At 54.9% G+C, this 13,597-nt stretch overlaps 2 protein-coding genes across 2 annotated transcripts; both read right to left on the minus strand.

Annotated features, from left to right (window-relative positions):
* Window positions 1–240: 240 nt before the first annotated feature.
* Window positions 241–3,381, minus strand: GLRG_02790 (glycogen/starch/alpha-glucan phosphorylase; the record flags this gene model as incomplete). The annotated part of the gene is made up of 6 exons (XM_008093475.1): window positions 241–648; window positions 705–777; window positions 833–2,259; window positions 2,315–2,580; window positions 2,634–2,954; window positions 3,213–3,381. 6 exons carry the CDS (start codon window positions 3,379–3,381, stop codon window positions 241–243), a joined length of 2,664 nt encoding a protein of 887 aa, XP_008091666.1.
* A 3,813-nt stretch (window positions 3,382–7,194) lies between these two features.
* Window positions 7,195–8,576, minus strand: GLRG_02791 (G-protein alpha subunit; the record flags this gene model as incomplete). The annotated part of the gene is made up of 6 exons (XM_008093476.1): window positions 7,195–7,294; window positions 7,352–7,590; window positions 7,647–7,776; window positions 7,837–7,965; window positions 8,037–8,382; window positions 8,453–8,576. 6 exons carry the CDS (start codon window positions 8,574–8,576, stop codon window positions 7,195–7,197), a joined length of 1,068 nt encoding a protein of 355 aa, XP_008091667.1.
* Between the last annotated feature and the right edge of the window lie 5,021 nt (window positions 8,577–13,597).

Genomic DNA, 13,597 nt, shown 5'->3' on the forward strand with positions numbered 1-13,597 from the left:
AAACCCGTCGACTTCATCAGGCCTCGAACTTTTGTGTAAGATCTCCGTCTTGGATTACTCGCATAGCGTATACAAAGAAAATATTATCTAGCACTGTTCGTTTGTCCAGCGCCGTCCTAGGTGTTAAAGTGCAGTAGGTAGGTAGGGACTCGGTTCCGTTCGCGCCTAACCAGTCAGTCGATGTCTAGGCCGTTTTGAGCCGTCTGTCTCCTCTCGTCTCCGTAGCGCCTCTAGTCTAGTCTAGTCCTCCACCTTGAGAGGCTCGACGTTCCAGATCTCCTCAGCATACTCGTTAATGCAGCGGTCACTGCTGAAGAATCCCATGCGAGCCACGCTGGTGATGGACTTGGTGATCCACTCTTCCTGGTTCTTGTACGCCTCGTCCACAAGGTTGTGAGTCTCAACGTAGCTGTTGAAGTCGTCCGAGACGAGGTAGTAGTCGCCATGGTCACGGACGGCCGAGATGAGCGCCTGGAAGTCCGACACGGAGCCAAACGTATCGCTCTCAATCGCGGAGAAGACCTTGGAAAGATTCTCGTCGATGGAGTGGGTTCCGTAGGTGTGGGCGTGACGGAGATCCTCAACGTCCTCGGCAAGGTTGCCAAAGAGGAAGATATTGTTCTCGCCAATCTCGCGAGTGATCTCGATCTAGGCCGGTGTTAGCAACGATCATCCAGCCAGTTCCATACCGTCGGGTCACTCACGTTGGCGCCGTCGCACGTGCCAATAATCAGGCCGCCGTTGAGCACAAACTTCATGTTACTGGTACCCGAAGCCCTGCAAGGCTTGTTAGCTGCGGACGGCCCCGTCAGTCGTGTTGGGCCACACTTACTCAGTACCGGCGGTGGAGATGTGCTCGCTCAGGTCGGAAGCGGGAATGATCATTTCGGCCTTGCTGACGTTGTAGTCCTCGAGGAAGATGACCTTGAGCAGGTCGCCAATGTCCTCGTCCTTGTTGACAACGGACCCGACATTGTTGACCAAGTGAATGATTTGCTTGGCCATCCAGTAGCCGGGCGCCGCCTTTCCGCCAAAGATGGAGACGCGCGGTGCCACCTTCTTGCGATCCTCGGGCGACATGGCCTTGAGGGTAAGGTACCGGTGGATGACACCAAAGATGTTCATCTGCTGGCGCTTGTACTCGTGAATCCGCTTGACCTGAACGTCGAAGAGCGCCGCGGGGTTGACGCTGACGCCGGTCGTTGACTTGATGTACTTGGCCAGGCGGATCTTGTTGGCGTACTTGATCTCGGCCCATTCCTTGCGGAATGCCTTGTCGTCGACGCTGAGCTCGAGCTTGTTGAGCTGCGTCAGGTCCTTGAGGAACCCGTAACCTCCCGTCTTGGACGCGATGAGGTCCGACAGCCGGGGGTTGGCCTGGTGCAGCCAACGTCTCGGGGTGATGCCGTTGGTGACGTTGGTGAACTTGTCGGGGCCGTAAATGTTGACAAAGTCCTTGAAAATGGTGGTCTTGATGAGGTCGGAATGCAGCTCAGCCACACCGTTGACCTTGTGGGAACCGACGATGGCCAAAAACGCCATGCGAACCATCTTGGGCTGCGACTCCTCGATGATGGAGACCCTGCCGAGGATGTCGCGGTCGTTGGGGAACATCTTCTCGACGCTCTGGAGGAAGAACAGATTGATGTCGTAGATAATCTGCAAGTGCCTGGGAAGTAGGTGCTGGACCAAGCCAACGGGCCACTTCTCCAAAGCCTCGGGAAGGACTGTGTGGTTGGTGTAGCCGAACGTGCTGGTGACGATGTTCCACGCCTCGTCCCAGTCCAGCTTTTCGAGATCCACCAGGATGCGCTGGAGCTCGACAATGGCGAGAGTGGGGTGAGTGTCGTTGAGCTGAATGGCCACCTGGTCGGGGAACTCCCTCCAGGGACGTCTGGACTTCTTGAAGCGACGGACGATGTCGTAAAGAGACGCGGCGCACCAGAAGTATTGTTGCTTCAGACGAAGCTCCTTTCCGCGCTCGAGGTTGTCGTTGGGATACAAGACAGCGCTGATGGTCTCGGCGCGCTGCTGGTCGGCGACTGAGTTTTCGTAATCGCCGCTGTTGAATTTTTGAAAATCAAACTCGCCGCTAGCAGCTTTGCTGGACCACAGGCGCAGGTTGTTGGTAGAGGTTGTCGCGTATCCGGGAATCGGCACATCGTATGCCACGGCGGTAACGGTCTCGCCGCCCTCCCAGCTAGCGACGGTCTTCCCGTTGGAGTCTGTCGACTTCTGGACGTGACCGAAGAATTGGATCTTGGGGGCTGTTAGCACTGTCTCAACAGTGTGCTTCTGGGCCGGTTCAACTTACGTCCACGGTGACATCGTGGCGAGGGAACTCCCAAGGATTGAAGTCCAGCCAGTAGTCGGGGACCTCGACTTGGTACCCGTCGATGATCTCCTGCTTGAAGATACCGTATCTGTACCTCAGTCCGTAGCCCCAGGCGGGGAAATTGAGCGAAGCTAGACTGTCAAGGAAACAGGCAGCCAATCGACCAAGACCGCCGTTTCCGAGTGCAGCATCGTGCTCCTGTTCAATAACGTCCTCGATGCGGAAACCGAGGTCGTCAAGGCCAGCTGCGAAGCTATTAGCATCACCGGCTCTCTCCCAGGGCCTTATCGTCACTCACCCTTGGCGACGTCCTTTAGGCCGACGTTCAACATGGCGTTGTCGAGGGCGCGACCCATGAGGAACTCGAGAGAAAAGTAGTAGATGCGCTTCCCGTCGACGGTGGTCTGGCGCTGCTGAGTCTTGTTCCATTCCTTGACCAGGCGGTCACGGAAGGCCAAGCTGGCGGCCGAGTAAGCGGCCGTCTCATCGCAGTTGAACATGCTGCGGGCCAGGGTGGTCTCGACATGGCGGACAACCTCCTTTTCGAACTCCTCCTTGCTCTTGAAAGGGCTGGTTTGAGCCTTGGACCATGCCTCGCGCTGGGGCTCTGGGATTGAAGCTATTGAAAGGGCGTCAGCTGTGCAATTCCAGCGAGAAGGTAGCTACCTAGCTGGTGCAAGCGAAGGATGATGTGCGACAGGGCATGAAAACGAAGCTACTGTGTCCATGTGGCGTGATGGAGCTCGCGACGATCAGTGCGGGGTATTTGGGCCTGGACGGGCCTGAGAGCTGCCCCGCCCTCGACGAGCTCCACGAAAGCTGCGAGAGCTCACATGGGATCGTGCAACTGAGAGACTGGAAGAAAAGGAATACCAACCCTCGACGCTCTTGATCTCGCCAGCACCGAAACCAGTGAAAGTTCTCTTGTGCTTGGGGCGGGAAACGCCAGCCGGGCCGACGGAGCCCTGGATGTCGATGATGGGCGCACCCGTGGAAGGACGTCGTTCGCGCAGGGGAATACGCTGCGGTTCCGTGGATGCCGACATTTTCGTAGTTGGTTGGATACGCGTGCAACAATGAATCAGGAACTTGGAGACTCAATTGGAACGATCTTGAAGCTCGACTGTTTGGTGAGAATGTCAGCCGTCCTGCTAGCTACGAGTGATTCCTGGAGAAGGGAGAGTAGAGAAACCGAAACAGCACTCGGACGTAACGAACAATGAGCGAGGGACAATCGGGCGGGGGACGGAGGAGGAGCTCCAGACTCGTTAGCAAGCGGAGCAAACGGGACATACGTCAAGGATATGTATTGGCGGGGAGAAGAGCGGGGTGTTTGGCGTGCCTGAAGCTCAGCCCACCACTCGCGGCCGGGAAACTCTGTCAGCCCAGCAACACCGAAAACGAAGCGCCTCAGCGGAAGAATATGGAGCTGGTGCTCGGCGACTGGATCTTTTCTAGATGGAGATTAGGGTTAGATGGCGTTCCAGATGTGATTGGGGCTCAGCGACTGCCCAAGGGCGACGTACGACTGTAGATGCAGATAGAAGTCGAGCTTGGCACACAGGAGGAGGAAGATGTACGTTACGAGGGCAGCTAAGAGGGTAGACACGGAGGCTTCGCAGATAAGAGAGGGAGGGGGGGGGGAAGGGGAAGGAGGGGTAAAGCAGAAGAACGAAAGATTAAGAGCTCGTGAAGTGAGAGGGGGTAACGGCAGCTTATGAAAGAGACGGGCATTCAAGGAAGGGTAGGTCGGTGGTATATCTCAGTCAGCCATGGCATGTTGGGTTACCATGCTGCAAGAGGAGCAGAAGGAGGAGGAAGAGAGGTACTTCCTCGATTGGATGTTGGATGAGAAGCTACCTTGCCGTAGCTCTAGCTAGCTCATTGGATCTAACATCGAGATGGATGGAAGGTGCTGGGGTGTTGGGGGGGGGGGGGGGGCATGGGCGTGGCATAGCATGGCACAGCATGGCACGGCATATCGTATTGATCTTGCACAAGGCAAAAAAAGGACTGCCCCTCCTCATAAAATCCAGGATTGACAGCCTCAACTACGCTGAACAAGGAAGGTATGGAGAGTCAAGTCTCTGGCTGATCTGACAACCCGCACACACCAGAAATTTGATATGGGGCTCCAGCAAGGTCAAATTCAGGGGCTATCTGCCCATGTACTCCCGTAGTGTACCCAGATATGCACAGCAAGAACCCCCCCCCCCCCCCCGAAAGAGGAAACCACCTGACATGGCCTCACTTTGCGGCCATCGGAAAAGGGCGAAACCAGAGCACGCAGCCGAGAAGCAGTCCGGCTTGTTGCTTGCTGCCGAGCCATCAACAATGCGGGGTGATGACGCGCGGTGAGCAGAGCACCCCAGCAACAGCGCAGTAGCCTGACGGCAGCAATGCTGTCCCATCTTCCATTCGAGTCTCCCGACTGGAGCCATGGCACCCCGAAGTGGCGCGTCCGCGCAAGGAGAACATGGGGTATGTGTCTCGCTCAGCTCATGCGCGAAGTACGAGGTAAGTGGTACAGAATTGTCGGCTACCTAGGATGCGGTGCTTCCTCCCCATTCGCGAGACCTTCTGCAACCAACACGCTTGGCGCAGCTGTGGCAGCCGCCGCCCCAGTGGTGCATCAGAATGGCGGCGGCGGCACTGACACCGAAGCCGGTTCGACTCGGCCATTTGGAAGTGTAAAGTGTGCTATAAACCATTGGGGTAAGCTAGGGGACGGCGAGCTTCGGAATGCCCACCGAATCCCGGCAACCCGCTGCACTCGCTCTACTACCGGTATGTAAGTGCGCCAGCACAACTCGGCTGAGACATTGACCCGGCCTTCTCATTTTGGGACGTCTTGGGATATTTTGGGGGAAGAGAGTTCGGCGGCGGCAAATCTCGAACCGCTTCTCCGGTGAGCATTGCCGACCCCGTATAAGTCGGTTAGTAGTAATCAGCACGGCAAGCACAGAATCATTCCTGGTGCCGTCAACCATCTCCCCACATGCCCGAGACCCTCTTTTCCTCTCTCTCTTTCTCCCCCCACCTAATGTCTCTGGATTCTGGCGTGGCATGCATCACCAACCGCAACACCCCATCTCTTCCTCATCCCACCCAAGTCTCTCCACAAGCGAACAGCCAAGTCATGAATATGTCGCCATTCCACCATACCCGGCCGCCTCCCGGGTGCGGCTACGAGACATACTAGCCCTTCACCTACCCTACTCGGCGACTCACCCTGCCCGAGGTGACGGGTCCTGTTGTACCCAACCAACGAGTCACGCCTAGTTTACACAGCAACCCCCCACCCACCCAGTCCCACAACAAAATGGACCTCCTTCTTGCTGCTATCTGACACGGCGCCAAACTGCCGCTGCATCGCCTGGGGTAAAAGCTTGCGGAGCCACGGAGAGCACTGTGGCGCCTGGGGGGCTGGAGACCGGAGATCTTTTCCCACGTTGCTTGGTAGAATGGAACAGAACTCCGCCCATCCCGAACATGCCGTCTGAGCTCCTTCTCCTCCGTCCTTGCACCCCCGCTGTTCTTCAGCGCGGCTCTCTCTCTCTCTCCCTCTCTCTGCCTCCAGTATCCGACCTCTGTTAACAAACCACCCCCATGAGGCCAATCTTCTTGAAGCCACTCCAAACAACCCAACCTCCGTATGCGAGCATGCAATTGGCCAGCCTAGACTCCTCCTCTCCCATCCACCCCCGGCGCCCTGCCCCCTCGGCAGAATTGGAAACTCAAAGACTAAAAAAAAAAAGCACGGACGGTATAGGAAGGGGGGGCGCCGCAGAGAAAGAAAAAGCCCGCCCCAAACACAACCAACCCACTGGCGTTGAACAGCGACTGACGGACCGCAAAATACCATTTTTTCGTCTTCCACATCTCGCGCGCGGACTCATCTCCGTCTGATGTGACCGGGAAAAACTCACAGAGTCGGGATATGCGTCGATGTGTGTCTAAACGTGCTGGTAGAACCGGATGCGCCGCGTCCAGCGTGCATAGTCTCTTGCGAGATTAATACAATGTAGTCTACAAATGAACAAGACGAATTCATCAATGCCAGGCCTCAAGCCCGAGCTCGACGCTCCCCTCCCGCGGGAGGGGGATGTTCTTCATCGTTCCGCCAGCCTCGGAGCCGATCCGATCGGCCCTCCAGTCAAGGTTGCACTCAACCTCTGGACCTCAACCCGCCCCGTTGTCGAGCCACCGGGACCGGGCTCTGTTTCCGTACATCCTTGCGTTGCACACAACTTCAGGCGCATGGCTGGATCCCGCGTGGAGAGATATGCTTCATTTGGCTGTCTGTCGCAACACTTCCCAGCAATCAACCAGCACCCCCATGCTCCTCGATTCTTTCGAGGTGGCTGGATTGCTGCTTGCGTGCTTGCCTCGCTTTACTCCATCAATGTCCCGAGCGTCAGTCCCAAACGAATGGTCCATTCATCACTTCGTCTTCGAACTTCCCTTTCCCAACATCATATTCCATCCAGGCCACGGCCAGCATACTTCTCGCCCCAAAAACCATCCGCGCGCAGACCTCTTCTCTTCACCAACACACGGTTTCCTTGTTTGGGCGACAGCAACCGGTTGCGAATGCACCTCTTATATAGCAATATCAATTGATTCCATGATGCAGAAGGAAACTGCCGCTGTCGATCCCAAGCCACCAGCCGACCCGTTCGCTCGACCATACCGTGTCAAAGCGAGCGTAGAAACCAGAGTGAACGCCGTCCAAACGAAGTGCCGCCCACAACGCCCGGCAATGCTGTAAAACGCTGACCCGCAACAGAGGAGATGAATCTAAACATTAAGAGAAAAGAAAAAAAGAAAAGAAATTGGCGATCCAAATCGAGACGGTTTCATAGGATTCCAGAGTCCCGAAGAGCGTTGTTGAGAATCGTCTCTTTCACTGCCGCAAACACGAGCCGAATATTCGATGTATCGGTTGCTTGAGTCAGGCTACCGTCCTATTAGCTCTCTGACCACCAATAGAGAGCAGTGGCGCCCATCACTTACTGAGGATACAAGTTAAGATGTGCCCGATTGACCTGGTTGAACCTCCAGAGCAAATATTTGGCCGCCTTGTTGACATCGTTGCCACCAGAGTAGTCGGGGAAGTAATTGCCCAAAGGTGAGCGACCAAGCTTTTGCTTGAAAATATCCACCTTGTTCAGGAACAAGATAATGCTGGTGCGCATAAACCATCTTGAGTTCACCACGGAATCAAACAATAATAAACTTTCCATCATTCGGTTCTGTATCTGTTAGTATCCGGGACCACATCAGTTGCACGGGATCCTTGGGTCCGTACCTGGCTAGACTCCTCGAGCAGAACTTGGTCGTATTCGCTGAGAGCAACGCAGAAGATGATGGAAGTGACGTTTTCAAAGCAGTGAATCCACTTCTTCCTTTCGCTTCTTTGACCGCCCACGTCGAACATGCTGTGACAATGTTAGCTTCCTCCGAGGGCTTGCACGCGTCTTCACAGAGTCTAGTCTCACTGTATGCTGAGCTGGCCCATCTGAAATCTTGTTTCGTAAATGCCGGTAGTTTTGGTTCTGGCCCTGAGAACATCCATCTCGTTGGGGAGATAGTCCGGTGAGACGATGCGCATGACCTCTTGGAAAAAGCTGATGCAAACCAGCTGGTTAGCTGCCGCTCTGATCAATCAACCTGCAGGTGCCAAACGGGAGAAACCCACTATTCTGCCGAATCCATCAGATAGAACTCAGTCTGCCTGTCCATGAGCTGCTCCCTTGCAGGGTCGCTCCATATTGACTGGATGGCAACGCCGATTTGGGGATCGATGTGTGCCTGGGGGCCCGACTCGGCTGTGTATTCCAGGAGGTAGGTGGCATAGGCCTTGTTTGCCTCGATTTGGGGCTCGATGTCGAACTGTCGCATCGCCTGTATCACTGCCTTCGCGCATTCTACCAGGTTCTTAAAAACTGTCGGCCGATAGTTGTAGAGTTCGTCTTCCGAGTAGCCTTTCAAATGGATGATCTTCATTTGTTTGACGATTGTGGATTTCCCGCTTTCTCCAGAGCCTGAGGACTTGTCAGCATGTCCAGGTCCCGGAGCGGCACTCGGGCGGCGACGGGCGGGGTGAGAACGTACCGAGCAACAGAATCTTGCATTCTCTGCGTAACCTTTTAGAGTCTTCTTCCAGTTGTCGGTCGATCGCCTGGCTCTTTTTCTTCTGTTCGACCTCCTCGTTATTCGAGCTCATACAGGCACCCATTTTGACGGGTGTGGCGAGGCTCGGATGAAGCCGTTGTCCGTAAGAGTGATGCGAAAGGGAAGTGGTTGGTGGTGCCTCGAGTCTAAGGGGCTCCAAGGTCCGGAAAGCGAAGCGGCGTATGTTCTCCAAAAGACTGCACGTTAAATGCCCATAGTAATATTAGTCGATAACTCGGAATGGTGAGTAAATCAGAAGGCCGGGAAAGGCGGGAGGGCGGCGTGGTCGGATGATGAGGCGGTTCGTCGATGGGTACTCGGCGGCAAGGTAACGCAAGGTCGTTGGGGTCGACGGGCTTCGGCCAAGGACCAGTCGGTGAAAGCAGTCGATAATCGAGGACGGGGTATGTTTTGCAATCGAATGTCGGCAGGTTTGAGGATGAAGGGACGAGGAGCTTCGACCCTGGAGATCGTAGGAGGGCGGAAGCTGTCGAGGGAGATGGGTGACGAAGAGCGGAAGATGAGAGAGTGCGACCGACAAGGCGGGCGAGGACAGTGTCGGAGGAATAAATGTGGGTATCACCAGGACTTCGATAGGCGGGCGGATAAGTGTAATTGGGTGCGGCACACACTACCTAAAGCACCGACCGATGTACTCCGTAGGTATGTACCTTTTGGTAGGTACCTAGGTACCTAGCACACCCAGCAAAGGGTGGAGGCAGGAGCCTTGTTGGATCGTCGGCTGCCCCAGGTGTCGCAGGGCGTGCGCAACACAGACAATGATTATGACTAGGATCAACCAGGGCTGGGCTGTCTTGGGGTCTGGTCTGGTCTATCAAGTGCCGACGCGACGGGTCGCAAGTCACAGAGACACGAACAAGAGGTTATAATATTGTAATGGGAAACCTGGAAATCCGGAAGATGGAGGGCGAGAAAGTTAGAGAGGGAAAAGGAAATGGGAATGGCGGGGAGGGAAGTGAGAGGAGCGCGTGTGGCTACAGGGAAAAAAAGGAATGCCGCCGAGGGGGAAAGTTTAAAAATTGAAGCTGGTTGATGTCGACAGAGCGAGGTCGCAAGAGCAGGCGGACAGACAGAAGAGCGGCGGTAACTTTGTAACCGTTGCCCGCTGGAGATAGACAGACAGGCACAGTGACCAGGAAAAGGATCGGTGTGTAAGAAGCAACAGGCAAGGAAGGCACACACACACCCCATACGCTACTACACAGCCAGCCCATACAGACACGCACCTCCTTCTCCTCCGCCCTGGGGGGCCTACTTCATTTTCGTCTTCAGAGGTACACAGTTGCAGTGGGTACCCATGATACGGCATGCGGCGTGGGTGACAGGGCAGGGACACGTTCCCAGCAACCAGCGCACCATTGCAGCAGGCCCAGTTCAGTCGGCAAGGCCAGGGCGACGGCGGCGGGGGGTGCGGTTGCGGGTGTGTCATGGTGTGTGTGTGTGTGTGTGTGTGGACCGGGTATGAATGGGTCTTGTGCGTACCAGTATAGCATGTGTGCGTCTGTGGACGGACTCGGTCTCTTCAATTTGTTTGACAGACCTGGACTGGTCTTGGCTCTTCCGGAGGGGGAACAGGCCGGGCAGTGTGGTGGACAGACACGACACGAGCAAGAAACAAACTCGAGCGAGCATCGGGGTCCTGGGAACGACAGCACGGAACGACGGAATGGAAATGAATGACTGAATACGCAGTCGTCAGCACGGAGCCGGCCTCTTGGAGGCCTTGTCCGTCTAGCCTACAGCGCATGGCATGCAGGAGAGACATGCTGAGGCTGGATGCCTCCCGATAACCAAAAAGTAAGTGTCTCTGCTTTGGGGCATCGAAGATGGGTGGCTTGCGACGGCGTTTGATGAGGGACGTCGCAAGAGTATAATTACGCACACGACCATCGATGGCCTTGTCGACGACCATGTTACCTACCTCGAAGCCTGCGAGCCCATAAAGAAAGAAGCTTGCTTGCCAGGAGTCAACGAGGGAAGAGGGTTCGATAGGAGCGTCTGGCCTGGCCTAGCCTGGCCTGACCTGACCTGACTTGACCTATCTCCCCCCATCCCTCACAATCCGAGGCCTCTCCTCAGTTCCAGCTTCGAGGTATTCGCTCCCGTGATTAATTAGTCGAGGAGCTCTCTCAACTGGGTTAGGTACTTATAGGTCATTCTCCACTTGTTTTAGTCTGTTGTCCTTCCCACCCTCTGCATGGAGTATCCCAGTAGTTATCGCTCGTTACTAGACGTATATCCCTGTCTACCTCGAGGTTCTACAGATATTTACGGCATACGGTACGTACCTCGCTCACCTCTCTCTCATGGCTTTCCCCCCGGGGCATTTCTGCTGCTTGCGGTGCTGCGCTGGGCCGGGCCATAGGTCAGAGAGAATTAATTACCAATGGGTAAGGTCATTTAGGTACGGGTGCACTGCCCGAGAGGGTCATTAACCATCCTATATGAGGCATCGGGCAAGCCGGGCGGTCGGTGACGCTATTGTAAGAACAAATGTAAACAAGTGCCAAGAGATAATTTCATATGCCTATCCGGACTGAAGAGAGACGGCTGGCAGAGCGAGGCACGGCGTAGCATCTCTGCCGCCTAAGGTTTGACTACGCGAACGATACTTTCTTTGCACGCTTCCCTACTATGTATCTCACCCGTACCCACAGCGTCTCTGCAAAAAAAAGAAAAAAAAAAGAAAAAAAAAACCAACAAGGTTTTGCCATTGACGATGGCATCCTCGTCTTGCAAATTTCTCACTTGAAATTAATTCTCCTAGGTTTACCAGAGTACCCGGTCAGAGTATCTGTATATACACGCTGTTTGGATTGATTGCCCTGTCCAGTTTTGTTTTTTCGGCACCCCATCTGCACCTGCCACGAGATGCCCACGTCGCCGGCGTCGGAACATGGTGGCCGTTCCCGCTCCGTTTCATTTCTTCTTCTTCTCCTTCTACCTTCCTCATTCATTTCTTTTTTTTTTCCACTTCTGTCGTTTCTTGTCCTGGATAATCTTCATCTCAACTTTTCCTTGTTTATCAATCTGCCAATCCCAAGGCCTGGCTGGCATGGTCGTATTTGATGTGTTTGGATCACAATCGTCTGTTCTCGTGGAGTCCTGGGAGAAATTCCACCCCCATCCTGGGAAGCCACACGATTTGGCCGCGCCCAGCTGCGCGTCTCCGCATCCGGCAGCCTCAGACACCCAGACGCCTTGGATGAGCGAGCGCGGTGTTTTGCTGACAGGAAGGGGGAGGGGCTAGGCAGTGTAACAGCTGTTTCAGTCACCGCTCCCGAGTAATGACCCTTCAACCTCCTCAACCTCTTCCTCCTCCCTGAGTCTGACCCGCCAACCAACGACAGTCACCTTGCTCCGTGCGGATTGTCCCGCCGGCTACGCATGGGTTCACAAAGTAATTACTCGTCAGTGCGCATTAGATATTAGACGAATGCCTCCAACCTATCGATCTATGGACAACGTCAATGAAGTCACAAAAGAAAAGAATAAAACAGAAGCGTTATACCCGTCGTTGACATGCTCTTCGCCTCGACCGCCGTACTCCTCGGGCGACAATCGCTACCAGCTTGGACGACTAACGAGCTGGCAGTCAGTCAGTCAGCCCGACGCTACGGTTTGGAGCAGAACAGACGGATGGCTTCTGCCCGTCGTTCTAACCATCGTGGCTTACCGCCAGTCTGCGCCCCTCTCCAATTGATCGTAGAGTGCTACGGGTCCAGCATTGGCGTTTTCGGTCATACACTAATGCATCCCGACAAGGCCGGAGACGTGAGCCATCTCGCAGACTGTCGTCACGCCGTCGGTGCATGCTGTTTCGATGCGCTTGCAGATAGATAGATACAGATGCAGACGGCGAGCCTCTTGTACCCACCCGCTTCACCTGATAGCCACAGTCGAGTGTTGCAATATGCTGCCGTCTCGGGATTCACCTATTCATCTGCTCGACACGCCGTAGACTATATACCTCTAGCCTCCAAAAGGACGACCAACCGATCCTGGTCAGGGTTCTCTTTTCTTTTCTTTTCTTCTCTTCTCTTTCCCCTTTCGGACTTCTCTCCCACTTCCCTCCTCCCCAAGTTACTCACCGGGTACTGCAGTCATGATGCATTCTCAACGAGGTACACACAAAGGACTATACACATCCTCACCGTGCGCCTGCGAACTTGAACAGCGCGAAAACTTTACCACGCTATGGGCACTTTATCTGCCCTGGTTCTAGCTTGCGGAGGTAGCTTTAACCCGGCTCTCTGCTTTTGCCGCTTAGGATTGACTACTCTCTAGGATCTTTCGGCTCATATCAAACGCATGAAGCGCTCTATTTCAACGAAAGTTTTTGCCGGGTTACGGAACGAGGTGTTGCCACCTAATCGGTACCGGCGACTGACTCTGCAAGACAATTCCTCCGGACAGCAATCTGGGCCTAGATAACTGCTTCGTATTGAGAGTTGCCAATTGAGGTCGCATTGGGCCTGGAGAAGAGGCCATCACGGGACTGACTTAATGCCATCGGTCGTCGAGCTTCTCTCCTACGGCTAGACACCCTGTTCTCATCAATGCTTTCGTCGGATGATTAACACTGATCAGCCTGCATCCCCGGAGAACTTGGCCCAATTTCTAAGCATTAATTTGTCTGAATCTTCATTAACATACCCAGTGACACGCGTGGAAGAGCGTGCCATCGACGAGTCTGGGCTTCCGCAGCCATCTTTAACGAGGCAGCATACAGACCTCGGTGGCCCAAACACTCCAACGGCCCGCTCTCGGTAGTTCTGGGTGAGCTGCCTCGTCGTTTGTTTCTTCCGCCTTGCTCACACTGGGACGAGAACGAGACAGCAGCAGCAACCTGGCTTGGCCAATGCTGCCTCCGTGGTCCTTGCCTGTGCATTGGCTGAAGCTACCCTCTAAGCCACCATGCCCTGGGGTTCTATTGCACGCACTACCTAGGAGCGGGAAGGGTGCGGAATAAACTTCCTTCAGTTCAATCAACACTCATGCTCAAGGGTAGCGCCTCCGGGGGATATTCTCGAGATGTCCCCTAGCGCCGCGGCCCCTGTTATC

The sequence above is a fragment of the Colletotrichum graminicola genome, assembly GCF_000149035.1.
Source record: "Colletotrichum graminicola M1.001 genomic scaffold supercont1.8, whole genome shotgun sequence".
NCBI classification, from domain to species: domain Eukaryota; kingdom Fungi; phylum Ascomycota; class Sordariomycetes; order Glomerellales; family Glomerellaceae; genus Colletotrichum; species Colletotrichum graminicola.